Source organism: Sycon ciliatum, chromosome 4 (genome assembly GCF_964019385.1).
Source record: "Sycon ciliatum chromosome 4, ocSycCili1.1, whole genome shotgun sequence".
In the NCBI taxonomy this organism is placed as follows: domain Eukaryota; kingdom Metazoa; phylum Porifera; class Calcarea; order Leucosolenida; family Sycettidae; genus Sycon; species Sycon ciliatum.
Genome location: NC_088646.1, coordinates 2,887,173 through 2,914,627, shown reverse-complemented (window position 1 = coordinate 2,914,627; position 27,455 = coordinate 2,887,173). Strand labels below are relative to the sequence as shown.

Below are 27,455 nucleotides of genomic sequence, written 5' to 3'. Positions count from 1 at the left end.
GGCCATTTGATGGCCATACAGCCACGTAGGCCTGCTCTCTGCAACTTGCGTCTCACAGAACGCACAGAAATCGCGTTATCACCGTCGCTCACCATCTCAGCTCGCAGGCAGTGACGGATTTGAGGCGATTCGCCATTGACTTCATGATATGGTGGCGATCTTGTCTTGCACTGGTCTCTCTTGGTCGGTCTGATCGTGGTGAAATGAAGTCAATTTTTGTTTCCTGACAATTCTACGTATCGTAGGATTACTCAAATCCAACAGAGGAGCGATACCACGCCAAAAGAGACCGTCAACACTCAGCTTCACGACCATTTCCCTCACATCCTTGCTAATCTGACCTCGGTTCACTAAATTGGCTGAAAATACCATCTCCGTCGTCAAAATAATCAAGTTTGATATCGCAAACTCTCGAAGTGAGAAGTCAAGTGTTGATTTTCAACTTTCCCGGCACGTGCATCAGCCTGACAACTTTTTTGAAACCGTACGGCACGGTACAGCAAAATTTGGTCACGTGGCCATAAGTTTTGACCCACCCAAATGATTATGTATGGTGATCCATCACAAATCTCAGTTGACAACGGATTCTTGCAAATTTTAGTGTCCTTGCCAAGTTTCAATCAGCTTTGGCCTCAAAGAAGTCAAAAACGGCGTGTTTAGGAGCCAGACTGAGCTGTACTGACGATTCCATGGGGTGGGTCAAAACTTTTGGCCACCACTGTATGTCCTCCTCGCGAAGCCGCAGTTACATTATGTAGTTAGTTGCTCCACAAACTGTTACTTGAAAGTCAGGTGTTCATCTTCTCTCCCGATCCCATTCCTTCAACAACCACGCGGAGTCCGCGCCATGCCACCACAAACTAGAGCACTAGCGACTACATGTACAGACTGTACAGTCATGACGATGTAGTCGACTCCCCGAGTCCCCAGACTCCCCACCGACCCCAGACTCCCCACTGCACTGAGTCCCCACTCCCCAGTAGACCTACACGTATACGAGACGAGTACGAGTACTGTAGCTATGTCGCTCACACGTGACTGATCGCATCACGTGACATTTATCCAGTGATGACTCATTGATGATGCAACTGGCAATCGCATTTTCTAGCGCAATGACTATGTTCGAGTTCCGAAACTATTTTTTGATTTTCATTCAAGAACTACCAATGATTATGTGAGTTCATTTCTTATTCTGCTACCTGCAATAGTGATTGTCACACTGTGATGAAGTAGGAAGAACGGGTTGTGTGCTGAAGGCTCCTCTCTGTTCACTTTATTCTCGTCTATCACGGCAGCTCGTGACCAGAATGGCGTGCCAACCGATCAGTATGTTTGCTGCGAAAAGAGCTTCGTTTCTGTCAAGGTCAGTTCATGTTTGGACCAGATAGTTCCTGGAGCTGCCCTGAAGCTGGTTTCAATACAGTGCACGTGGAGTATGACACATTTGTTGGCTCCCAATCCTTTCATGAAGTGAAATACAAGCAATTTGTTCATTCTTCACAAGCCTAGAAAAAGTGCAGACAGGAAAGACATGTCAAAATTAGGGCTGAAACGATTACGGTTTATGCTTATCGGGTAGCCTAAGGGCCGGGTTCCACTGCGGCTCTGCGGATCCGCTGAACTTGGCTGCATGCAGCGGAGCAGCGGTCGTGCTCCACGTTTTTTGATTACGTTTTACCTGCCTCCGTGTGCACGCGAAATCAAATAAATCTTCGTGTTCTGGCCTGCGCAACGAATTAAAATTTGAATTTTAAAATTCTCGCGTGCAAAACAATGCAAAGTACAGGAAACAGGTCGAGCCGCGACCGCGGCTCGCAGTTTTTGATCAAGAAAGCTCGCGGTGAGCCGCGGCCTCGCTGCTCCAGCTCGAGCCGCGGTCATTATGGTAATGATGGCGTTTCAAGCCGCGGATGATGAGCAGCGGAGCCGCAGTGGAACCCGGCCCTAATGCTATATTGGTTCGGTTATCGGTTATGGAAGATTATGGGCGGCTTGCTTTGACACAAGTGTAGCATAGTACATGTACTCAATAATATCATAGTAAATTGTCAGCTGGTGGAATGTGAGAAGCGACTGGCTCTAGGACACTGGTGACATTCAACCAACCGCTGTAACATACTGTAAAAGCCTTATAATTATATTATTGTAACGAAGTGCTAAATATAACGAGTTAACGAGGAGAAATCTGTCGTTAAAATAGAAAACGTTATACAGAAATCGATACTTATACTGTTGGTAGTGAGCGTTGAGAATGAGTGAGAATGGTTACCTTTGGCACACGTAAACTGGTCAATTTTAGGAAATCGTTATGTTCGCGGCTTGTTAGAATAATGGCTTTTACAGTATAGAACGAACTATTGCATCTGGTCGGCACATCTTGTATAAAGTGGCCAACAGAGTGGCCTCGCGTTCGTCTGCGCTTGCTTAAGCTTGGTTGCTATGCGTGAAATGTCCCGCCAGTTGACAACCGACTATGTGGAAAGTGGAATGCAGCTATTAAAATATAAAGATACGGAAAACCACGGACAGTGTGTACGAGTTCACACTAGAAAAAGACAACATACTAGGAAACGCCACGGCATAAGAGGAAAAACAGCGAACAAAACAAATGGACTTTTCCACCTTGTTTCGAGTTGCAAGCTATTCTACAATTGCAGTTACGGGCAGTGCCTGGTCGCAGAGTGGCCGGACATTAGAAGAGTCCTTCTGCCATCCAATTCTGATAGCCACCGTCTTTACCGCGCTGGGGAGATTCTATGTAGAGCCCCAGCTATGCTGTTTTGTGGTTGATTTTTTGTCCTCTGTTGTGCATTGCTGCCGAAATGTTTTGCAGGAGATGTCTCGTCGCCTGCTCACAGCAGTCCAGTTATCAGCACCGCCAGCTGCACACAGCCAAGGCATTGCCGTCGCCGTGTTTGCTCACGGGAACGATCCCACAAGTCGCCAGTGTCCAGAATGCACTGATCTTTTCCAGGTTGGTGGTAATGAAAGAGTTCATAACAGCTTTTCATGTTGTCTTGTGCTGCAAGTATTACATTACCTCCATCCTTGCTTTTCCTGGATGTGTTATTGCCATGGTAATAGCAGGTTCTCTTTGGATTATTCATCCGCTTCATCCCTACTGGTAGTCCTGTTTCTGTTTTGTCTTTGGTGGATACGTGCTAGCCGAGTGTGTTGAATTTACTTTGCGTTGCAGTCTCTTGGAAATGATTTCTGCGGCTGTACTCCTTTGACCTTGTGTGTTGCTGGATAGATCACAGAGCTCTCCTCCAACAGAGTCGCGGCACACCACGAGCCAGGCTGACACGACAGCAACACAAACCCTAGATGATGAGCCACAGCAGCAGCAAGAGGAAGACAGCACACGAAGCAATGGTAGCCAACAGCAGGCGCAGGCTGACACCGGCGGTAACACCAACTGGAAAGAGGAGCTACTGGACCGTGCACTGCGCCTAGTACCCCAGTACGGCTGGAGCATGGCCAGTGTAGAGAAAGCAGCTGAAGAGCTCAACCTGTCATCGTCGTCCGTGGGTATGTTGGAGAATGGTGTCGGCGACCTTGTGCTACATTTTGAACGGCAGTGTAACCAAGATTTGATGACACTGATCACACAGTGGAAGGCGCAGGAAGAGGACGCTGGCCGCAAGTAAGCACTTGGAGTTGCTGCTGTTGATGCGGCTGCTGCTGCCATTGTTGTTGCTGCTGCTGCTAATAACAACTTAGTGGTGGCAGCGGTGGTATCAATGCCGCTGTGTGGTATCAATGCCGCTGTGTGGTGTATGTCTGATGTTCCTGAATCCAAAGGTTCTCTCAAATAATCTGATCCACACTGTAGACCCAGGTGCTCGAAGTCCGGACAGCTATCCTAAGTCCGTACACCCATAATTTCATGTTCTGTATTGTATTCGACTCAAATATTTTATCGAGGGGACACTGTGGTATGTTCTCCTGGCACACCAATTTTCAGGGATCTACGATAAGCAGAAGTCCCATACCGCGCGAGTGGGTTTTCGAGTGTCCATACGAAATACAAATTGGGTTACATTTCATGAAAAAATCAACTTTGCCAAGACCGATTTTGAACGGATACAGCGTCAAACAGACCTTCACTCAATCATCAAAAGCCAGCTTAGAGCTGAGTCTACTGGTTAAAAAAACATGATGCAAATCCGATGTATTGGGTTATCTGCTGGCTTTCTTTTCACAGAGTTGGCATGACAAGACTGATCCGCGAGGCTGTTCGACAGCGTCTGTCTATGATCATTCCTCATCTTGAGTCTTGGCCTGAGGTTAGTGAAATGGGACTCTTACCCGGGTGTCAGTTTTTTCCTAGCTAGGTCCCTGTACTGCCAAGGCCTCTGGAATAATGCATTGCATTGCGCCAGTGCTGCATGTGAAGTACAAGTGGAAGGAATGTTTGGACTCTTCAACGTCCGCTGAAGTTGAAGAGCAGATTGTTTGTTCGTTTCTTTTTTTAGTTCGAACTCTACGTGTAGCTCCGAATTTGCCACAGATGTAACAAAAGATCAAGAGTAGATAAACTCACAAGAGTGTGCAGCTCTGGATAGTGGTGTTCGTAGTGTGTGTTTCCTTCAAAGATGCCAGTGTGGCACAGTCCGGCAGTGACCTGCACAGTGTTGCACCATGCACCTGCCCGGAGTGGTCCATTGCCAGAGCGTGGTCTCCACTGTGGTGCCATGTATATTGCTACTTGTACCTGCTTGTCCAGTAGACGTGTCTCGCAGGGGCTGTGTCTTCCCTTATACCTATTTGTCCTGGTGTGTGAATAGCAAGACGAGGCATGATGGTGCAGTTGACCAAGTAGTTTGTACAGATGCTTAGAAACCGACTCAGCAGACCTCCGACAAGCCAAGCACAGTGAAATGCTCAGAGTCATACTGAACATCTTTGCCCCGCTTGTTATTGTGCCTTTGTCGGAGATTATTACGTCCATTGAGATTAATAATGTGCTATTCCAGCTTGTTGATGTTCAAAGTACGTCTCCTCTCTATGCTGTATTCGATGTGGTAGGCACTCGCTCATTTCAGTCAGCCTTCAGTCACTCCGTACGCGTTTGAGATGCTTCTTCATCTTGTTGATGACATCTGGTATGTGGCTGGCGACCGAAGCACAGATGTAAGTTAACCTTGTGCCACTACTTTGCCTTTCCATTTGAAGCATATTGAGTGTTGATGTTATCGCATAATTGCCACAGTCAACCGTGATACAGGACTTTCTCCATTGTCATGCCTAGTCGATAACAGGGTACACTGCACTGTCTGTAGTGGTTGTGGTGGCAAAGCAGCCTGCTGAGTATGTATGTCACACCAAGTTTCTCACGCACCTCCCTTGCTTTTCTCTGTAACATCCCACCTAATTGAGCGACGCAAGAGTCCGACAGCATTGTGTGCCACACGAATGGGGCGTGTTCTTGTATGCATGCTTGGCAGCATGTGTCTACATTGCTGTAGGTCCATCATCAAGCTTGAGTTGGAACTACTTCCGGCTACAGTGTACTACTAGTACATGGCCCACTCATGACTGTTGATCTATCGGGCCGCTGTAACCCATTCCTTGCACCCAACTAATACTTAGCCAGCTAGCAAGCTTGTGAGGTAATCAGATTGCAAGACAGATGCCCTTTTTCACACTCCCAGTTACCTCTGTCCACGGACGCCCCATTATGTCTAGGCATGCACTTACTTGGACAGGAGAAAGCCACAATGTTTTATACTGATGTAGACCAACTATGGCCTTCCACTCATGCAGTGTTCATTAACGTTATTTTGTTTCCCTCTCTCTCTCTATCTCTCTCTCTCTCTTTCTCTCTCTCCTATAACAGTTCAGTTGGTACACCAAGCGTGCCATGCTAGCAACAGTCTACTGCTCAACCGGTGAGTTTAGAACATTGATCTGTTTCTCCCTTAGTCACAATGATCAGTGATGTCATTGCTGCTGATGCTGGTGCCTGCGTTGATGCTAATGCTATATGCACCAGGCCAGGTTAAAACTTGAAGTGTGCCGCTATTCCCTAATGCCATGCAGAATACCAAATGTTCCAAGTTTGCTATGCCTATTTGTGTGTGTGTGTGTGTGTGTGTGTGTGTGTGTGTGTGTGTGTGTGTGTGCGTGCACGTGTGTGTGCACGTGTGTGTGCATGTGTGTTTTATGCATGTTTGCATGTGTGTAAATACCTGCATGTATGCACACAGAATTGTTCATGTTACAAGACACATCAGCTGACTACAGTGAGACCTGGCAGTTCCTGGACCGGCGCCTTTCAGATGTTGGACAGATTGGCAGTATCCAGGCAACTGTAAGTCGTACTAGTGTGTAACTGCCTGCACTTTTTCTATCCAGTGCTGCAACGCCAGCATCTCACGCACAAGGTTCAAGTACTTGTATGCTGACAAACGGTATAACGTGACCATGAGGGAGTTGTAGCACGGTTGTGTACAACCCTGTGCTCTGTAGATATCGTGCAGAGGGTGCTGGTTGCGCCTACGGGTTTGTCATGGAATGTGAAAATCTGCCGCCGCAGACACCTGACTTTTAAAGGTTTCACACGCTTGGGGGTCATGTAGTCTTGGTATAATGGTATTACGCGATGGAGTCTTGCTGCGCTGGTGATAAGTCGATACATTTGTCAGGCAAGCTGATGAACTTGGTTACTACTCATACAGTGCATGTCACACCCAGCTTTAGAATGTGGCCCAATGATCTCATGCAGGTAGTAGTGCAGATTATCTCTCTGAGTTGGCTGTCCTGGCCACACCATGTCATGCCATCACCTTTTTGAAGTATGTTTATGAACATCTCCTGTAGGTTGCCACATTCCTTTCCAGAATTGCGTCTGTAAAAATGACATCTGCAAGGTGCCACCTATTATTGTACAGTATTGTGCTTTTTGCAAGCATGTCCCGTCATGTCCTGGTCTTATCCCTTATGGTACAGTCATGTACTTTATACAGATTAGATCTGTTATTCAGGACTCGCTGGGGTGATGTTGCCTGAACTATCTATTCATAATACTTAATAGCTACCATTGTAATGTCAACACTCTGTGCTTCATGATGTCCAGCTGACTAGCCCTGTATCCACACTACAATGGTACAAAGCTGCAGTAGCTGACTGGCCCTGTGTTCACAGTACAAAGCTGTAGTAGCTGACTGGCCCTGTGTCCACACTACAAAGCTGTAGTAGCTGACTGGCCCTGTGTAGTGGATGTCATGGTAACACCTGTCAGTACATGGCCACAGCCACCCTGGGTACCCATGTGCATGTGCCATTGTCAGTATTCCTAATGAAAATGGTACTGCCACAGGCATTGCCTGTACTTTGGGTACTGCTGAGTGTTTTCTGGGGTTTCCCCTGGTTCGTTCCCAGGACTTCCTGCCTTGATAGTACAGGCTCTGTGTGTCTGCGGTCATGATGGTGCAGACTGTGCATGTCCACCCATCTGTTGTCTGATGGCTTTAGTAGCAGTCTGTGCGTGTGTCTGTCTTTATGGCAGGTGGTATAGTCTATACAGTCCTGTGCTGCATATGCTTACACACCATACATGTATGATGTAGACACAACTGCCAGCACTGGTATTATAATTATGGCCTGTGATGAGTGGGTCAGGTTACAGTATGGCCTTTGCCAGTGCCAGTGGTACGAATGATAAAGTCAGACCAGGAGCTCTGTGAAACACCTGTCTATGTACACGTCTCCAAACTGAGCTAACTAAGGAAACTTCTCCTTTCCTGATCCTGTTGCAATGAATGTCAGTGATTGCATCACACAGATCAAGATCACTAACATGTGTATAACTTGTGGTCATGTTGATGTCCATGTTATGACTGTAATGCCAGTGCCTTGGCTAGCCAGTTGTACCCAGGCAGTTGTACCCAGGCAGTCATACCCAGGCAGTCATACCCAGCCAGTTGTACCCAGCCAGTCATACCCAGCCAGTTGTACCCAGCCAGTCATACCCAGCAAGTAGTTCCCAGGCAGTCGCACCCAGGCAGTCGTACCCAGCCAATTGTACCCAGGCAGTAGCTACTTACTGACCTATAGGAGTTTTCTATGCCTCACACTTATTGAGCAGATACTGTCTTGGGTGAGTGTGTGTGTGTCCGTGCATGCGTGCGGGTCATAGTGTATTTCCAACCTTGCTGCAGCAGGTGTTTTTGTCTGTAGGGACAGCACGGAAATTATGCGTTTCTTTCCAAAGGGTGTGCAGTCTACATGCAGTCGTGCAGTACGGCGTTTTCTAGCTGATCTAGTCTCGGGCTCAAGGAATACCTCCATGTATAGCATGTATGTCCTGGCCTTCAGAGGCTATTAGGTGACGTGCAATATGCTATTGTCGCATGCTGTGGAAACTGGGCGATACCAAGCTACATTCTGTGCGACTGTGACCATTCGGTGAACGGAAGGAAGAGCTTGATTAGTGGCACTGACTTCTTTCATATACTAATACTGGAAGTAACAAAGCAGAACAACTGAGATCAATATTGTTATCGTGACTCTGCCCTTGTTAGGGTATTGAGCACTATTTTGTAGCAAGGATCTGAGTCACTTTGCCTATTCTTGAAGTAGATAAACCCCGAGCAAACAGATCAAGCCTGGCATGTTTCTCTCTGTGGTGCTGTGCGCAGGTTCGGCAAGCAGTCTGTACGGCCGTGGAGCTAGGCAGTGTCTCACTGTACACGGTAAGCATTGTGGGTGTGCGTGGGTGTGTATTTGGGTGGGTGGGGATGTTTGTAGGGTTATTGTCCCTGCAGGTGTTCTGTAGTCACGATTTTGTTTTGGATGTTGAAGTGAATACTGAATAGACAGTAAGGTATCCATTGTTGTGTGTATATGAACCGCCACAGGCATGTTAGCGCTCTGCATGCCCATCACTACAACTACGCAGACAGTGTTAGGACATGTACACACATGTTCAGTTTTGCCAAATTAGTCGAGCTGTATACTTGTTGGAGTTGTAGATGCGGTGCTGATATTCTGCTGTGGATTGTGAAACTGGCACCCACCATACTCCCTATGAGCAGTGCACTGTAGACAATGCTGGTCTATTGATGTATTAGCAACTTCACGGAGCTACTTCAAACTTTTACACGGCCTTCCAGTTCTAATACTTTTACCGAATATGACCTTCCCTGTGTGAAGAATCCGCATTACTGGGGTTTGGGGAGCACGGCCGGGATCAGCTCTTTTTCAGGGACTCATTTGTAGTGGACAAAAACATCTTAGTGTTCCAGCAGAACATGCCCTTACATGTATGAGCATGTTCTGTACAGCCTGCTAGATTGGGAGTGCATCTGCAGCAGGTGGCAATGCAATCAGTGTGCTGTGTACTCCTGGCTGGGTGTTTTACTACTGTCTTGCTGACAGTTTGACTTAGCCAAGCTTGCTGTTGACTGCCCAAAGTGCTTTACTCAACAGCAATCTGAATAGAGAACAGTAGCATGACTGTGGTGGAGTGGTGGCCTGCGTGCAGAGGAGCATGCAGGCCAGTTGTGGTGGCAGTGGCATGAAACACACACACACACAGGAATGTACTTGTGAATATCAATCCGGCTGGGGACGGGCATGGCTCAGTTAGTAATAGTAGTCAGTTTAGTGGTAGTGCCTGCTGCCGTGCACTTGAGAGTGCCTGTGTCCTCAATTCTCCCCGGGGTCTTGGGCTGCTAATGCTGGTGCCTCAGCATTTCAGGGTTAGGTCTTCTAGCACAGATAGTTGTGGTTTGTGCATGCATGCATCCAGGCAGGTGACACCTGGATAAGAAAATGAGATGCGTGACCGCCCGGTTTGCCCTCTTGGGGAATTGCAGCAAACAAAGATGGGATATTCCCTTTCCTGGCCTGGCCTTTGATCCAGCACCCCCTAGCCTGCAGCACTTCAAAGTGTATTATTCTTGTTCACCCTCTGCCGCACCCATCAACCTTCCCAATTGCTTGACATGTCTTGATGTGCATTGTCATGTGAATCAGTCAATAGTGTGCTGGCTGGCTTGGCCATACAGGAGCAGATATGATTAGGAGCCCTGTCAGTAAACTTGACAGGTGTTTTTGCTTTGCGGCTGGCTCCCTGTCATTATGTGTATGCCATCTTTACTCTGCGAAAATAGTAAACTGCACAGTCTATAGGGTACTACTATCTTGCTGCCTCTTGGTGGTGTGCTGTTGCGGCCTGGGTGAGTGGCTAGTTAGTCCAACCTAGGTGGCATGTGTATGCACTCATATTCCCAGTGTCAAAAGTCAGTAACCCCCTGTGGGTTATCATTGAATCTTGATATCACCTGCACGGGTAGGTCAGGTAGTTACCCAGAAGGCCTCCCTTGCTGTCGCTGTGCGAACAGTCCGCACAACATGCAGTGACCAAGGCTCTGGGTTTGGCCATGAGGAACACAATGGTCTTTGCCCAACACCCAACATGCATGCCAGCTCTGGTCATGCAAACCCTAGAACTCAGGCGTGTGGCAGTGATGGCCAAGTTCAAGTGGCTGCCTTCATGAGTGACATGAGAAGTCAAACTGTCTTCTCTTTGCTGGTGTCCATCTGCACTGACCTGTAGATGAAGAAGTTATACTGGAGGCAGTCTGTACTTCAACTGATGACTCAGCATAATCAAGTGTATTGCTATTTTTGGAGTCTGGAACACAAACTTTGAGGAAGTACTTATCCAAGGGTTAAATTAAATTAGATACTAAAGGTGCTGCCTCTTACCAAAGCAAGTAAGAATAATCTATCCCCATCGTCTATGTACAAGTAAAGCATACTTCTCAAGGTATTATCACAAGTGTCCAAGCACGAAAAGAGCAGTCACATGTTTGCACGCATCTTTGGACATTGTTTCTTTCTGCTTTGTGCTCGGACTGCTGCTACTACAGGCCCAGAAGCTATCAAGGACTCTACCACCATTGAACTCGGACCTGTGGACACGGCCATTCTCTGGCACCAGATGAAAGCAAACTAGACCGGAGAGGCGCTGCTATCCCTCTGAACACCGGCGTTCAGTGCTCCAGACACCTTCAGCTACCAGTGCACACCATCATACTCATTATCAAGAAGCATCACTTCCCATTTAAGTTTTTCAAGTTTTTCATCTCAAGCTTGCTGGACTTCACAGACTATTACAAGTTGACAACTACAATAATGTACACTACACAATACAATACAATCATACTTTGAAGTAGCTAAATAAAAAAATAATAATGGCAATGCATTAGTGAAGACACAAGCAGAAACTCGGTGAGGACCAGCTCAATTATTTTTCGTTGATTTAATATTATAATTAAGACTCAATAGTGTGTTTCATGGCATGATGATGTGTGTGCCTTCCTTAGATCATCTGGCGCAAAAGGGCATTGATGGCTTCGCCTCTATTGCCAGTGTCACCCTTCTCTCGGAATGGCTTGGTGATGCGACGGAAGCCCTCCTTTGGAGCAGTCAATTTGAACGGCCACAGAAACTGGCTTGCACTGCGGAATCTCCGACCTACGGCAAAGATCTCGTGTATGAGATCTTCCATGCAGATAATCCCCGCCTCACCGAGCTGCTTTTCAATGAACGCATTGTCCGAGAGTGCCATTCGCCGTCCGTCCACCATGGCGTGGCCTCGCTTCATGACCAAATCGCGTGTTATCTTCAAATCCGGATACCTATAAAGGGTGAACACACACACACGCACACACACGCACACACACACACACACACACATCCATCGGGGTGCATTCAGCTTGAACAAACCTACCAGCTACATTAAGTCCTCAGCTTAGCGCAGGCTTCAGCTTCATTGCAGTAACATTAGAAGCACTTGTGCATGAGTGAACGCAGCGGTGGTGTACATGTCCATGCGCGTACTCAGCTGACCTGCTCCCAAATAACTTGAAAAAGTTGTCCCCTCTCAGGGTACCAGAGCAGCTGCCTTAATGCACACGCGTACTGGAGGGGCACACATTATTCCAGCCACAGAAACCGAGGCTCTTCCAAAAATTCACAATTTGCGACTCGGCTGGAGGCTGAGTTTTCCGCATCCATAGGAACGCCACCGTCCCCCAAGGATCAAGGTACAGATGCAGCTCCTAAAGCGGTAGGAGGTGAGTAGATCAGACCTACCGCAGTGGTCAAAGACCGAAAATCCCATTCGCTGCATCTATGCTCTTAGCCAACGTGTATGGCAGATCCCAAGTAGGCAACAATATAGAGTTTAAGCGATGACATCATCATTAGTCGACATGTTTTGGCAAAGTCGCGACAGTGAATCACTAGCGACTCACACGGCATACATAGCGCCCATAAGCGGTTCCGCTGACTCGCGGCCATCACTCGCATAACCTCTATAGTGTCAGGTCTTGAAGTAGACTCTAAGTACATGAGTTGACCGATGCCATTGGCTTCTTCTCTAGTCACGTGAACTTTCACCGTTCACATCTGAATTCTAATGTCAGTGCAATTTCCCCAAAACAGGAAGGCTAGTACACGTGCCACTAACTCACCCCCACGTCACATACGGCTCAACCACGCGCAGCAATTCCAACGATTGCTTGCTCAGCTTGATGAAACAACCGGTATATGACTTGTGCAGGCGCAGATGCTGAAGCACCTTCCGTACTGATTGCTCCATGCCACTCGCCCTACAGAAAATGGGCAAAAGGGAAGGTAAATGTACACTTGCTGCTGCTGCATACTACACAAGTGAACATCATGAACAGACAGTCACAGTCACACACTCTCTCTCTCTCTCCCTAAAAAAACTGATATTCATGCGAGGGCAAAAGCACACACTTGAGAGGTACATAGTACCAACTCACCCTCTGATGCGGATAACAAATGCCAATTTCTGGCCCTCCGGCACCTTGATAGATTTCCTCTGGCGGGTTTTACCACGATGCAGGCGTATTTCATCCTTTTGCTTATGACGTTCCGCTCGCACAAATGTTTCTGGGTATTTGAACTTCTCCTGCTTGGTCCCAGATCGGAACTAGTGGTATAACACAGGACATACACACCACATACAGACAGCAGGACATGTATGGTATGGACTGTAAGTCATTGTATAAAGTGACATACGCACAGACAGTGCGTGCACTGATAGCATGTACACAACCACATGAAGCAGTAGGGAGGGTTTACTCCATGTGTGCATACCTCCCTCTATTCTTCCCCCTGCCACACACACACACATTTTCTCACTCCTGTTCTTTTCAACCTGCTATCCAAAGTGCCAGAATCAAGTAATCACGCCATCTTCAGATTGAAAACAACATGTCCGTGTAATTTCTGGCATAGCATTAGCTCTAAGGTGGATCTGAGTTATGTATAAGTTAGTTGTCTGATATTATGTCATCCTGGTGGTGATAATCGATTATTTTCTTCAGACTTTCCCTTCTCAAACATCAAAATAAAGGAGCATATTTAGAAAAATACTATCCATACCGATCTCTGGGCATTCCTGGCTTTCGTTCGTGCCTCTTTCACCTCACGAAGAGTCTTCCGTCTCTTCAAAACAGTCTCCGAGACATGGGGAAGAGCGCTTAGGCCGCTGAAACCAAGTGACAAACGTGCAACGTATACCAAAGTGAGAACTCACGCTAATGCCGTCAATGAGAAGGAAGAAGATTTCTGATAGTACCTTTGCTCGCCGTCCATTGTGATATCACCTCTACGTATCTCTAAGCATTCATTCCTTTATTCCAGTTCGCAACAATCAGACAATGGCAGTGCACTTCTTCCTGATTTTCTTGAACGCCGAGAATGAAAATATTTTTTAGCTACATCATGTTGCACACGTTTTTTTTACATGGATCGTGCATGATTCATTCTTTCTCTTGCTTGCTCTCTGACCCAGATCAGATGCGATTCGTCGATCTCAAGGATTCTTTGTTGATGATTCGTTGTGACGTCACTTATCCAAGGAATGGCCAACATGGACGCCACAGAAGCGGGACGGTATCGATCTCAGCCGAGGTTCTGCTTTCAAAAGTGGCAAGGATTCTTTATTCAGAGAAGCTGATGCTCAACAGGTTCTGGCTCTTCGTGATAGTGTTTGTATGGGAGGAGCAGGCAACTAGAGCTCTGTGAAATGTTTGGTGATGGCAGACCAATCGATGCTGATGAACAGCGAGCAGCCCGAAAATGGGATTGGTTTTCCCATGCAATCCGCTAACAACATGGCCTTTACCAATGGACAAGATATGCAGCAAGGAAAAATGCTCCCTAACGTAAATCCGTTTGGCTACCCCATGTTTGGTGTTGGTGCACCTGGAGATATGTCTACTGCTCATCTCTCAAACCCAGGTTCGCAGATGCTGCAGGTTAGTTCTGTTACTGTTGTGAAGCACTGAGTGCATTGTTGCGTTGACTGAGCCGGTCAGTCAGTGATTGTTTGAATTTTCCCGACGATGCTGGACTCCTACTCACAGTATTGCGCTCTGGCCATTGTTCGCACCTCATTCATGGTGTACTCGTACAGTTTTACTGTATTCCTTGAGATCGGAATAAGTCTGTCGAGCACAGCTCTGCGTCTGTCTGGTGAAATTTCGGGATATCGACTCGTACTCAGTGCTGAGAATAAATTTTCGCGCTTTATTCTATCTCGGAGATAGCGGCGGAAGACATTATCTTTGTCGTAGTCTGATCTGGTGATCCAGCCTCCATTACGCTGTAGAGTGCCGCTGAGCGTGCATAGACAGATCACCGATGTCAAATTTTGATGTTCGCGAAGTCCGCTTCAATTTCCTTGCTATGATTTCAAATTAGTTGTACCCTTTCACAGCGCGTGTACCGCCGTGCACGCCGCATCTTCACCAAGTTTACATCCAGTTCGGATTTGTACGTCTTCAATCCCAGCAGTAAATTGTGATAGTTGCCTAGGGAACTGTAGCCGTGGTGGCAGCACGGAAATAGCAGCTGGCCACTTTTTCTCCTGAAGTCCTTGCCTGTCCTTCAGTCAAGATCGTAATGCGAGCTATACTATCTTCTAGTGTCTGCTGTCGTATCTCGTAGGATAGTGTACTGGTAAAGACGTTATATCTGTGCGTGCACTAGTAGTAGCAGCAGCATATTGAAGTGTGCCAGTGGGCAGGAGATTATAGGTATGTGGCCGTCTAGCTCATCTTAGCTTTGCCTGCCATTGCAGCTAGCGCCAGGCCTTCCGCTGACACCGCCTCCTAGTATTGGTATCCATGCTGTAGCTCAGTACCAATGTGTTCAAATGATTGTGTGACCCTTTTTTTGTGGGTGGCATCATGTTGCATCTGCGCGTAGGCAACATCAGTTTTGACCATTTTCGCGAATTCTCGTGCGTACTTAAGCGTGAATGTATACCTTCAAGAATACATGTTGAATCAGCCAACATGGCGAACAAAGTGATGCATTGGCTCGCACGTATACATACGATGAGAATTCAGATAGGGTGTTGTTGTCCTGGTGATTTGGTTACGTACGTGCACATACCAATTGCTTGGTCTTAGCATGTCCTGATTGTATATATGTATGTGTGGCTGGCACGGTGCCTTTGCATTACGCCTGTCCAGGGTAGTGGTACTGCAGCCGGTGCTGGTGGCAGCGGCGTAGGTGGTGCTGGCGCTCCCAATGCATGGCCGACTGGAATGGGGCAGCAATCTATGATGATGCCACAACAACATGGTGGGCAGGCCGTTCCACCATTCATGATGAACCGGCCATCATTTCCACCGCCAGTAGGTCCCATGCATATGCCACCCAACATGCCTGGTGGCATCATGCCATCTGCCAATCCACAAATGAATCCTAGCATTGGACCGATGGGCATGGGCTCCTTTCCTAACTTTCCTGCCTGGCCCAACGGACCTCAGCCACACGATCCTACAACCTGGGGCCAGTCATCCACAGTTGGTAGCAACTCGCCCGCTCTGAAAGCAGCAGGCATGGGTTTGCCGCCCGCTGCTTCTGGCAACGCTATGGGTGCGTCCAATTCTACTATGCCAACTCCATCACTGCCTGATTTGGGTGGTGATGTGGGCTTACCGCCAACAGAGGACAAGTCACGGCCATCTACAGCTGAAAGTGGAGTGAGGGTTAATGGTGAGATCCCCGGCACTCCTGCCGCTGCTGGTCACCAGGGCTTGCCGTCGCACTTCAATGCAATGATGACGCCTGGCGCTCAGCCCAGTGTTGGTGCCACAACTGCTGCTGCTGCCGGTGGTGGTGCGTCATCAGATGTGTCAGAACAAAAGGTTTGCTACTGCCATTGTCATTGCCATTGTCATTACTTTGCCAGTCGCTCACTATTGAGCCTACTTTAGCCATACAGTAAACATCTCTAGTCCGGATTCTCTAGATCCGTGCACTCCTGCCAGGCACCTTTCTGATCCCCTCGAGTCAAGAATGACGTTTCAACGAAAAACAACTCCAAGAAGTATTCATTGGTATAAGAGGTGTTTACTGCCTACAAGCAGTCTGTGTGTTTTGAATTGTTGGCAATTCTTAGTTGCATGTAGGGAAAGGTCCCAGCGTTCTCAGATAAGGGGAGCCCTACTGTAATTGTCTGCCCAAATGGTGAGGTAATAATTATTATCTAGGCTACATGATCCTGTGCCTTGCTCCGACCCAGACCCAGAGCAGGTGCAGTTGATGTACATGTAGGTCTATACTCTGCCTTGTTTTGAGAATCCACAAGGCATCCTCCGCCTCTGTGTGTCTCATTACTGAATCTTACGTGTGTGTTCTGTAGCGTTGCAGCACTCATATCTGTTCTGTGTTTGGATGTGTGTGTGTGGTGACGGTGGTCGCCGTGTGTGCGCGCGCGCGTGGGTGTTTGTGTGTGCACGTTTACGTGTGTGTGTGTGTGCGTGCGCGTGCATGTTTGTGTATGTGGGCGTGCGTGTGTGCAGATGTATCCTAACCGTTCCTTACTTGGCCAAGATGGCATGATGAACACCAACGCTGGCGCCCTGGCACCTGCGTTCGCGGCTGGTCAGCACCCTAGCACAGTGGCCCTGACTACTCAGCATGCAACTGTTCCCATGCATCCCGATGTGCACAGGCATTCGATGGCTACGGCAAACTCACCTGTCGTCAATCCCCTCATGCATCCTGGTCAGTACACAAGCCGCTTCTTGCTCTTTCTTCTTTTCTCTGTCCATCACTAGCAATCGGTAGTGTCCTGCGTTCAGCTAGACAGGATCTAGGTGGGTGTCAAAAATAGTGAAGTGTTCAGTAAAACACACAAGTCTAGTTGGATATTCATACAAATCAAGTTGCGCACCTACACAGAAGTATAGAAACCAGGCGGGCGTAGTGGTTTGTCTGAAGCGCGATGCACAATGTCACTTCTGGGACGTGATGAGTGAGTACCGATGCGATCGGGAGTTTTTCTACAAAATTGGGTAGCATATGGCTGGGGATGTGGTACTTGTTTTCACTACCGAAATCGCCGGAATTATCGTGTTTTACAGTGTTGTAGGGCGTTGCTATTCTGCGTTTGCTGACTTATTCGGAGTGCGTGCTTGTTGGGCATTGATGGCTTACTTTTTCTGAACTCCCTGATTGACCTTGCATTCCTTTTACATGTTATTGCTTTCAGGTATGATGTACCAGAATCAAATGTTTCCAAGAATGGTACGTGCAGCTCTACTGGTCGTTCTTTGTGTTCTGTGGCACATGTGGCTTACTTGTGCATGCATGCGTGTGAGAGTGAGTGAGTGTGTGCGTGGTAGAAGCTGTACTGGCTCCTCATATAGCAAGAGTACACAACCAAGAGTGTGCAACTCTACGATCTCTAGATCAGGCTTTCGCGGCTGTTTGGCTCGCTTGTTCCATCATGCGTAGCCAGAGATCAATTATTCAATGAACTTAGATATTGTAGGTACGGTTGTCGAAGGAGAACAATGTACAGTACCTCCTAAACCTGTGAACGGACAACGTATCTATGTGGTGGGCATGGGAGGGCATACGCACTTGATCACACTTCTACCGGATGTGCGAATAAAAGAATTTCCAGTGTGGGCGAGCCTGCTTGGCTCAAGATAGGAGTTGCGCACTCTATCTGTAATCATGTGGATTTACGGGAAATGTCAATGAGGCCTTTATCACTGCAATGGTCTCCTCTGCGCTTTCCATGCTGTTTCTGCTGCTGTGAATAAATGAAATTGCTACTATATGCTACTACTAGTAGCTTGAGTATCAATGATCATATGTTCCAGGCTTTATCAGTAGTAAGTCAGTATTTTGTTGATCGGCTAGCCTGACTCACGGGAGATTTGTTGGTGTTGTCTTCTCTGCAGCCCATGGACAACATGCTCCCTCAGCAACCTCATCCACCGCCAACACAGCAGCTACCACATGCAGCCTCCCCATTCCCCGGTAATGCGGGAACTGGATTAGGGACTCCTTCGACTCCCCTGCCACCAGCCGCCAGCTCTGCGTCAGCCCCTGCGCCCACAGCAGCATCTCGTGACACTGTAAGTGTTTGGTTTTAGTTTGTGATATGGGAAAGAGTTCTGCGTGGTTCTGAATCTTGTTCTTGTTTCACTCTCTTTCGTCTTTGGCGCCGTAGCGCGGTGTGTGTGTGTGTGTGTGTGTGTGTGTGTGTGTGTGTGTGTGTGTGTGTGTGTGTGTGTGTGAAGTCACTGGCCAGAAAAAGCCACTTTCAAATAGCTGTGTGGTGGATACCAGGCTAAAATTAGTGGCGGTCAATTCATCAGCCTTGCAAGCTGTTGAATGGTGTAATCTCAGCACAAGTTGCTATGTCTAACATAGCTGTTCGCTATCATTGCTTCCGCGATGGGCATGTCTGAGTCTGAGTGTGTATGTGTGATGCATATGCCGAACTTGCATTTTCAGATACTAGTGATGTGATAACTGTGTCTATGTTCCATCATCCTGTGTACTCAGTCATTCTGCTTTCCTGCTGTTGGTGCGTCCGTGTGTGTGGGTGTGTATGTATGTGGGTGTGTTGTTCACAGGGTACTCCGGCTGGAAACAGCAGATGTCCCAAGAATATATCTGAAGTGGTATGTGCTCTCTTCGCGTTCTATTTTGCATTCTGTATTACATTGTATATGACTTTTTGGGGGAAATGTTCAGGCTTCTGTACAAAACAGGTATTTCTATGTATGTTAACACTAAAACCAGGCTTTATTATGTGCCGACAGTGTATCTTGAAAACCAGGCTTCTGTATGAAACAGGCTTTAATGCATCACACTACGGTAATTATACAAAATACGGTAGTTGCGTGTGCATCATTTTGCAGATAACGAATGATTTGAGTTGTTTTTTTAATAATAATAATGATACTCAATCTGCGGACGGAACTGTTTCGTCCTTTGTGGACTCATCAGCGCAGCACAGAGAAAATGAGGCCGAACCTGATAGCAATGAAAAATAAAATTTTCCAAAGCCAGATTTAAACCAGGCCCGAACGTACCTTGCCAGAGTGCTCAAACTGACAAGTCAGTGAGCTCTGCATAGCTACCCCACATGAGAGTGCTCAACTGCTACAAGAGCAGGAGCGAAATAATAATAATATTCAGCAGTTTTACACATCGTTGCAACGTCTGTTTCCTGCATCCAGATAAGGGATAACTTCTTTCTTCTTTTTGTTTTGCGTGTTCACCACCTCACAGCTACAGCCACTCTATGAGCTTGGTGATGAACCGGGGCGCAAGGAGATGCTCGATAAGCTGGTGGAGCTGTCTCGCGACACCGGTACATGATTGTATTTGCTTTTTTTGTTGTTGTTTTGTTCGGCTGTTATCATTGGATACTAGTACATGTAGCAGGACTGTGGACAGGTCTGTGGGGCTAAGTATTTGGCAGTTTCTGTCCGGATGGATGCTCGTGTCCCCTGTAATGGATACAGAGGTTTGTGACAATTGGGTGTACTGTGGGATTGTAGGGATCTTGCAGTCCACACTACTCCGTATGTGAAATAGTTCATCATTTGACCTTGGCAGTAAGGCGCTGCACTGCACTCAACTGTTGAAATTGTGTTCTGACTATCTTGAACTGGACTGCTTTCATGTTGTGATTAGGTACACCAACACTGTACGTGCCGACGCTGTCAAGTGATCATACCCACGTTGATCTCTATCGTCTGTACGAGGTTATCAAGGGCATGGGTGGACTGTGCACGGTAAGATGTACTGCTTCGCTGCGCTAACATATGCTCATTTGCCACATGTGCACACATGCCATGGTGCTGATAGCTTGCTCCAATGCCTGACTCAGAGTGCTTCCTCGTCCAGAAGACTTCATTATTCTGGTTGTTGGAACTACGCTTTGTTTGAGCAGTGTGATTCATGGATCTTGCTGTGTGCTGAAACTTGTCTGTGTTCTGACTGGTGTGCATGTCCTATGCATTCTTGCAGGTCGTGCGCAAGAAGGTGTGGCGTCGGGTCATTGAGGGCATGGGTATGCCGTCACCATCGAATGTTAGTGCATTAGCCAGCACCCTTCGTACCCACTACCAGAAGCTTCTGCTACCTCTAGAGTGCAAGGAGAAAGGTAAAGACCTGACTGAGGAGACAAACAAAGTGGACTCGTTGCGCCGGACTCGGGCCACACAGAGACACGCGGCAGCCCAAGCAGCAGCGACTCGCAGCAGTTCGTCTCCTCGTCGTGTGGGCTCACCGGAGACCACGTCGGACAATGCTCGCTCGTCCACGACCACAACTGCTACTGCAACTACTGCAGCTGATACTAATGTGACAACAACGCCCGGTGCTGCCGCCTCCACCACTGCTTCATCCAATGTGAAATCTACGCAACAACAGCAGCAACAACGACACCCTGAAAGTGATCAGGCTGATGGGCCTGGCAAGCTAAACCCAACCAGCTCTGACTCTTCTCACGCCAATACCACAGCTCCTGCTACTGCTGCCCCAGCCACCACGACTACCGTTTCTAGTGGTGGTGGCCTGGGTGCTGGGTCTGCTATGATGCCTGGTTTCAGCACTGCACAGCCCACCCCTGCTGGTGTTACGCAGCCTGCTTGGCCCAATCAACCAGCAATGATGCAACCGCCTTCATTTCCACCTCAACAATTTCCGCACGACCCGATGCGGTCTTCTTTGGGGTTGCCTAATTCTGATCCCATGATGTCCTTGTCTGGCGGTGTTGGTGCTCCAGGGATGTTTCCTGATCCGTCCACACCGATGGATGGCGGTATGGGCTTGAATCATCCTCGACCTGGTATGCCTGCCTCTGCACCTATGGCCGATCCCCTTGCAGAGCGAAACATGCTCCAGTACAAACAACAAGTGCAGCAGTGGAAACAGCAGCAACAGCAGCAGCAATTACTGTTGCAGCGGCAGCAGATGATGGCAGAAGCTGCGGCAAAGACACCATCCTCTCTCCCCAGTATCCCATCAGCGATGAACAACACGGGGACACCGCAGTCGCCACGCATTTCTGGCACCCTAGCCAGTGACCCAGCCAATCCTGCTGCAACTCCGGAAAGTCCGGCCGCGGTCTTTGGATCGTCTCGTTCCCATGGCTCAATATGCCAAACACCGACTACAGCTATGCTGCAATCTAACAATGTAAGGTCTAAGGACGATGTACATGGATATCTCTACTCTTTTTACCTCGTGGTGCCTGTCTAGTGTTCTTGTCAGATTATGCATGTGCCACTCTGAGTCTAAGAAGGCCTGTATGGCGAAGTAATGCACAGCAGAGATACAGCCGTCATACAGTAGAGTCGTGCACTGAAGAATGTGGGGCGTGGATGTGGAGCCCAAGAACGTCCAGCCTGGAATACTAAGAATGCCACAGCCTAAAGTTAAGAACGGCGGTGTTGGTTTTCTGACAGTAGGGATATCAGCGAATGCACTACGCAGGTGATCACGTGCACATCTAACGCGTCCGACAAGCCGTGACCATCCACACCCGAAAAAATTTGCTAGTAAATCAGGATGGAAAAGAAGGACCGAATGGCGAAGAAGTGTCTGAGGAAGACGACCAGCTAGAGCCGAGCTACTTCGAAGCTTCCCTCTATGACGCTGGGTGATGGCGACAAAGGTTACTACGAATACATTCATCGCTTATTACACTGTTCTCGTCGTCTACAGGTTTTCCGAGGCACTTTCTTCCAGCTCAAAAATGGACGATCGTCAGCTAGATTTCGTAGTACGTTGGCTGGTAGCTGGCAAGATCTAACCAGGGAAGTCCCCTTTTGAAGATGTCATTGAATTGGCCTGACCATGTGGACTACACGTGCCAAGATTGGAGGAAATCCACGGAGGCGTTCGCGCGAAAATAATTGAAAGATTACTTAGGGCGCGTTCGAATTGTCACTCTTTGACTTTTCGAGGAGTTTCGTTTTTCTGAAGAGGTGGCCTTATTGGCCTCTTCAGAAAAACGAAGCTCCTCGAAACTCCACAACCTCATCCGATGGGAGAGGTGGATTAGTTCCGAAGAGTTTGGAATAGCTACGTCACGTAGTACGTGGAGATGGTCGATCTGATCGGACGTCATCATCGCCATGACAATTCCACTGAAAAACTCTAAAAATGATAGAAACCGTTCTAATGGGACACTTCAACTAATCTCTTTTACAAATTTGTTTGAACAGTTGATGAAGACAATTCGAACGCAGCCTAAGGCACCATGTACATACATGTGCCACGCGTGGTCCTTTTGAAGTTTTGAATGACCGTGACTTGTTCTCGCATGGAGGACCTTTGCCCAAGTAGTTTCTGGTCATGGCTGTCTAGACAAGGGAGTAGGGGCCCAAGTCTTGGAGACTTGCTTGGCATGGCTAGCAACAAGTGAGTTTCAGACGCAACCAAAGGTCACCAGGTGGCCTGTTCGCAAAGAAGTACGAGTACTGTTGTTCTTTGTTGCAAACATAGCTCCGTCCAGCTACGACCGTCTTCTTCCTTTGCCATGTCTTTGCTTGAGAGCATTTACCAGTCATAGGAGACTTGCTTGGCATGGCTAGCAACAAGTAAGTTTCAGACGCAACCAAAGGTCACCAGGTGGCCTGTTCGCAAAGAAGTACGAGTACTGTTGTTGTTCTTTGTTGCAAACATAGCTCCGTCCAGCTACGACCGTCTTCTTCCTTTGCCATGTCTTTGCTTGAGAGCATTTAGCGCCGGAGAATATTAGTTCCTGATGTCTCCTTTCCTGAATGAATCGAGCTCAAGCAAACCAACAAACAGGCTTCTTGTCGAGTGTCGATTTTATTTTTTACTCCTGGCCGGCCTGCGCTGAGGCTGACCCACGACCTGATTCTGCGATTGCCATTTTTTCTTGTCGGCCGTGTGCCTCATAGGTTTTTGTATGACGTAAGACATGCGCGAACATGCTGCCCAGTGCGTTCGCTGATATTCCTACTGACAGCTTGTGGGATACATAGTGTGATTCGGAACGGATAGTTTCCAAGAACGTGCACTGCCAGATTGCTGAAAGATATGAACGCCCCAGGCTAACCCCTTGGAAACAACGTTCTTGGGCGAGCGACTCTACTGTACATCCATATAGCTCTCAGTCAACAACAGGCCTAGTTTCGCCTTTTCCGCTGGTGAATTTTAGGTTGCGTTTGGTTGGGCATTTTCGGAATGTAAATGACAACCATTCTGGAATGGGAATCGGCAAGAATCACCTGACCAAACTAACGCGCCAGAATCAATTAGGAATCACTTGACATAACAATTCTATGATGTCGTTGTGGAACGGCGGCTGTCTTTTCTTTTACCCGACTCTAGTTTCCTTGAGAGAGTCATGGTACTTCTGAGTGCATGATTTGAGGCACTTGAACCTGTTGCAACATTGTTTGGCTCGTGGCAGCCATTATCATTTTTGATTCCGGAATGAGAATGCTCATTCCAGCATGTGAGGTGGAATGATCATTCTCCAAAAAGAATCATTCTCAGCGATTCCCATTCTGGAATCATGTGGAATGTGACCAACCTAACGCACTTTTTTGACCAACCAAACGGGCGAGAATGATTCCGAGTGATTCCAAGTGATTCCCATTTGGGAATGTGACCAACCAAACGTAACCTTAATCATTGTGTACCGATTATTGGCATTGTTGATACAAGTGAAACTGGTTTCAGCAACCTCCAATGGTATGATGTAGTATTCTAGTTTACTTCATCGAATCAACCGCCACCAATGCCTTCTCACCTCCTCACGCAAATGATGAATGGGACTGCCCTATTGTGATCTTTAAACACGGGTGGTCTCTGAAATCAGGATGACTTCTGCACACTCTACACATTTTGTGCCCAAGACTAGTGGTCTAGAGACCCGGTTTCACCTGCCCGTTGCATTGAGCCACTAATGTCGTCTTGCTCTCTGTGCTTTGTGCGTCTGTAGGTGTTTTCTCGGCTTCTGTCCGGCACCAGTGTCGACGGTGGTCTGGCGAATGTTGTACCACGGCCACTTTCTGCCAGAGCAGCAGCGGTGGCGGCTGCTGCAAGGAAGTCCTCAACATCTGAGGCGGCCGATTCCAGCACGAATGTGTCCACTGTGGAGCATGCCGCTCCAAAGTCGGTCAAGCGAAAACATCTCTATGCCAGTCACCTCGCCCAACTCCTAGGTACCGGTATGTACTATGTAGTGCTGAAATGATCACGTTTTTCCTGAGTGGCTTAGCTGAGATCATAACGATCGGCTAAACGATTATTGTTGTATCTACATATGCGTTCCGTGAATTTCAAAATTTCCACGATTTCCGTCATGACAAGTTTACATGGGAACTGTGACCGCAAATCAAAGCACTCTATGTGTGATGTGCAGACATAGAATGCGTATAAGTCCAGTGGAAATCAACACACTATCTCTACTCCAGAGCTTCATGGCTAATAGTAACAGTAATGATCAGGATGTCGGGAGGTATCCTAAATTCCTAATGATTGACATGTTACACTGTAGTTTCCGTAATGGGGTGTTTGCTGAGCTGTGCAAAGATTGCGAATCGTGTTTGCATTCCCATGGAATTTAGTCTTATTTCTTGCTGCTGCTGCTGCTGTTTGTGTTGCCGCTGTGCTTGGATTTGTTGGTGCTCTGCTGCAGGTACTTTGCCAAATCTGTGGAGGTTGCATATGTGTCTGAAAGCTGGCCTGGTTGCTGAGTCATCTCAAGCCATGGACATTTTGTCAATCATTGTAGGCGATGAGCACACTCTGGTTCTCTTCCAGCTCTCGCAGCAGCCCACTGTTCTGGAGACGATTCTTTCACATCTGGCAACCAGCCTGCATGCTGTGTTTGGTGGCTTCAACGACATCTCTGCCATATGTGATGGTGATGCACAGCGCCGCTTCTTTCCCGAGGATCCTTCGAACAAGGAGTTGCAAAGAATACGCGACGAAGAGTACGACGTTATTCAACTTCAAGCAACAGCGCCGGTGGAAGACGACCCTTGTGCCATGGACTGGACACAGGCCCAGGCAGACGCTGACGCCGAAGAAGAGTTGGCGTGTCTTGCAAACGAGCTTCCCGATGGTCTGCGCCACATCCTCTATCCTCTTGACTTCACTGCATCATCTCCTCTGCCTGCACCAGCGAAACAGACTGCGGAGGCTATGGACGTAGAGGAGGAAGTGGCAGATTCTGCAGGTGTTGCCTGTTCCACTGAGGGAGACCCTAGCAGTAACAGTAGCAGCAGCAGCAGCGTAACTGCATCCAAAGCATCCAAGTTTTGTCCTGCGTGGCTTCGACACGGCACAACGGTAGAATCCGAGGCTTGCTCGGTAGCAAGTAGGACGCCCAGTGATCGACTTTTGGCATTGCGTGCTATGTGTTGCAGCAACTTCATCCGCTCCTTGTCTTTTCTTGCTGCCAACGAACGGCCAATGAGCAGACACTACGGTCTGATGACAGTCATTGCACGTGTAGAAGCACTGTTCCAGACTGAGAAGCTGTCCAGTGATTCTCGATCACGCATCGCATCAGCCTGGTGGTGGCCGTGGCTGGAGATAGTACGTGCCGACCTGATGGTGACCTTAGTCAATATCTCTGGCCAAGTTGACCTGTCCTGTCTTCCGACGAAGCTGGTTTCACTGCTTCTACGTGGGTTGTGCCACTGGTGTGTATCAACATCGTCCTCTGCGCGGGACCCACTGCCACCAGCATCTGCCTGTCCTGGCCTCTCTTTGCAACGGTTGGCTTTGGAAGCACTCAGCAAGATCAGCATTGGCCTGGGAAATGTGGAGTGTATGATGGCAGCCCTGGATGAAGACAACTGGCACTGTCTGTGTGGACGCCTGGTGCAGTGGCTGTTGGAGAAGCGGCATAGTGTGCAGTATGAGTTGTCGCTCGTTCTCCTCTGTAGCCTGGCGTGCAATGACGCTGTGAGTCGACACATTTGCCAGCAGCATCATTGCGTGGTGACATTGATGATGGCACTGCTATCGGAGACGGAGCATTACCTTTGCACAATGTCACGCGGCGTAGCAACTGACAGCCACACCGTTGCCAGCCCGGATCTTTTGCGACGCGCAGCGACACTGCTTCTAATCTTGTCGCGGCAGCGCTGCAATCGGCAACACTTTGCTCACCACCAGTCACACCTGCTCATACTGGCGGCCTCTCCCTATTTCTACCCTGTCATACCAGCCATACTAGTGGACCTGCTATTTCAAATAGGCCTGGAATAAGATAACAAGCGAACTCACGGCTTATTCCTGTGTGACTGGGTCCATTCAATGGCCTTTTTATCAGATTTGTCTCCCCATTGTTGACGCCCATTGTTACTGTAAACGTGTGCGTGCGTGTTTCCTGCTCTTTGTATATAGCTATAGAGAGGTTGACTGTATTTTCTTGATCTGCAAGCCAGTAGAGTGCAGCTTTGCGGCTGTATGTTTTGTGTTGTCTACGAGGGGACTGTTTCTCTACTCCTCACGTCTAGGCGAGGCAGGCTAGCTATAGCTGTTCGAATCGATAATGGTCGATGGTCTCGCCTGTCGTTCTAGCTCCTGCTACCAATCTCAGCAGCAGCATCTTCACTGCCATTGCCATTATCTTCTCCATCATCATCATCATCACCATCGTCGTTGTCATCATCATTGTCATGATTGCTGTCATCGTTCTCCTTGCTGTTGCTGCTTTTGTCGTTAGGAAGGCACAGGCTTGCTCGCTGTATGTGCTCAGTTTTTATCGCTTTGTCTTTTTCACACGTTTCACGAAATGCTGTTATATCATGGAATCACATTGTTTTAAACTCATCATCCTCGCCGCATTCATAACAACAATAAAGGAAAGCCTGGATTGAATCACATGCTCGCACTCTCCCACATTCGGAAAAATAGCTCTCTCGCTGTCTCATACATGCCCACGAAACTTCTTCTCTCTTTTTTTTGCTTTCCTAGCATAAGACAGACTGTATATTTTCATTGAATGCTCTTGTTATTGCTAATGTCCATGTGGTTTTCCCTTGCCTGTTTGTCAGTGGTAAGGAGCGCCCTAGCCCTAGGGCCTGTCTCTTCTTGATATCGGTTGAGATGGTAATCGAGCATGCAACAATTCTCAA

The 27,455-nt window shown here is 48.0% G+C and overlaps 3 protein-coding genes across 5 annotated transcripts; 2 read left to right on the top strand and 1 right to left on the bottom strand.

Moving 5' to 3' along the window:
• Positions 1 to 1,148: 1,148 nt before the first annotated feature.
• On the top strand, positions 1,149 to 11,305 carry LOC135813904 (ubiquinone biosynthesis protein COQ9-B, mitochondrial-like). The gene is made up of 9 exons (XM_065326929.1): positions 1,149 to 1,363; positions 2,834 to 2,974; positions 3,254 to 3,646; positions 4,208 to 4,289; positions 5,032 to 5,136; positions 5,843 to 5,894; positions 6,213 to 6,316; positions 8,646 to 8,699; positions 10,884 to 11,305. Exons 1-9 carry the CDS (start codon positions 1,308 to 1,310, stop codon positions 10,956 to 10,958), a joined length of 1,062 nt encoding a protein of 353 aa, XP_065183001.1. The 5' UTR covers positions 1,149 to 1,307; the 3' UTR covers positions 10,959 to 11,305.
• LOC135813905 (large ribosomal subunit protein uL30-like) lies at positions 11,077 to 13,765 on the bottom strand. Its single transcript, XM_065326930.1, has 5 exons — positions 13,628 to 13,765; positions 13,432 to 13,537; positions 12,807 to 12,976; positions 12,492 to 12,629; positions 11,077 to 11,654 (listed from the first exon to the last, which is right to left on the bottom strand). Exons 1-5 carry the CDS (start codon positions 13,642 to 13,644, stop codon positions 11,336 to 11,338), a joined length of 750 nt encoding a protein of 249 aa, XP_065183002.1. The 5' UTR covers positions 13,645 to 13,765; the 3' UTR covers positions 11,077 to 11,335.
• A 157-nt stretch (positions 13,766 to 13,922) lies between these two features.
• Positions 13,923 to 27,455, top strand: LOC135813903 (AT-rich interactive domain-containing protein 1A-like). 3 transcript variants are annotated; one of them, XM_065326926.1, is made up of 11 exons: positions 13,923 to 14,309; positions 15,531 to 16,211; positions 16,869 to 17,073; positions 17,561 to 17,595; positions 18,261 to 18,437; positions 18,942 to 18,989; positions 19,603 to 19,684; positions 20,011 to 20,111; positions 20,347 to 21,519; positions 24,302 to 24,524; positions 25,001 to 27,455. In XM_065326926.1, exons 1-11 carry the CDS (start codon positions 14,088 to 14,090, stop codon positions 26,581 to 26,583), a joined length of 4,530 nt encoding a protein of 1,509 aa, XP_065182998.1. In that variant the 5' UTR covers positions 13,923 to 14,087; the 3' UTR covers positions 26,584 to 27,455. The 3 variants fall into 3 exon arrangements, with proteins under 3 accessions (XP_065182998.1, XP_065182997.1, XP_065183000.1); XM_065326925.1 differs by having other exon boundaries at positions 13,924 to 14,309; positions 24,302 to 24,530; XM_065326928.1 differs by lacking the exon at positions 15,531 to 16,211 and having other exon boundaries at positions 13,925 to 14,309; positions 24,302 to 24,530.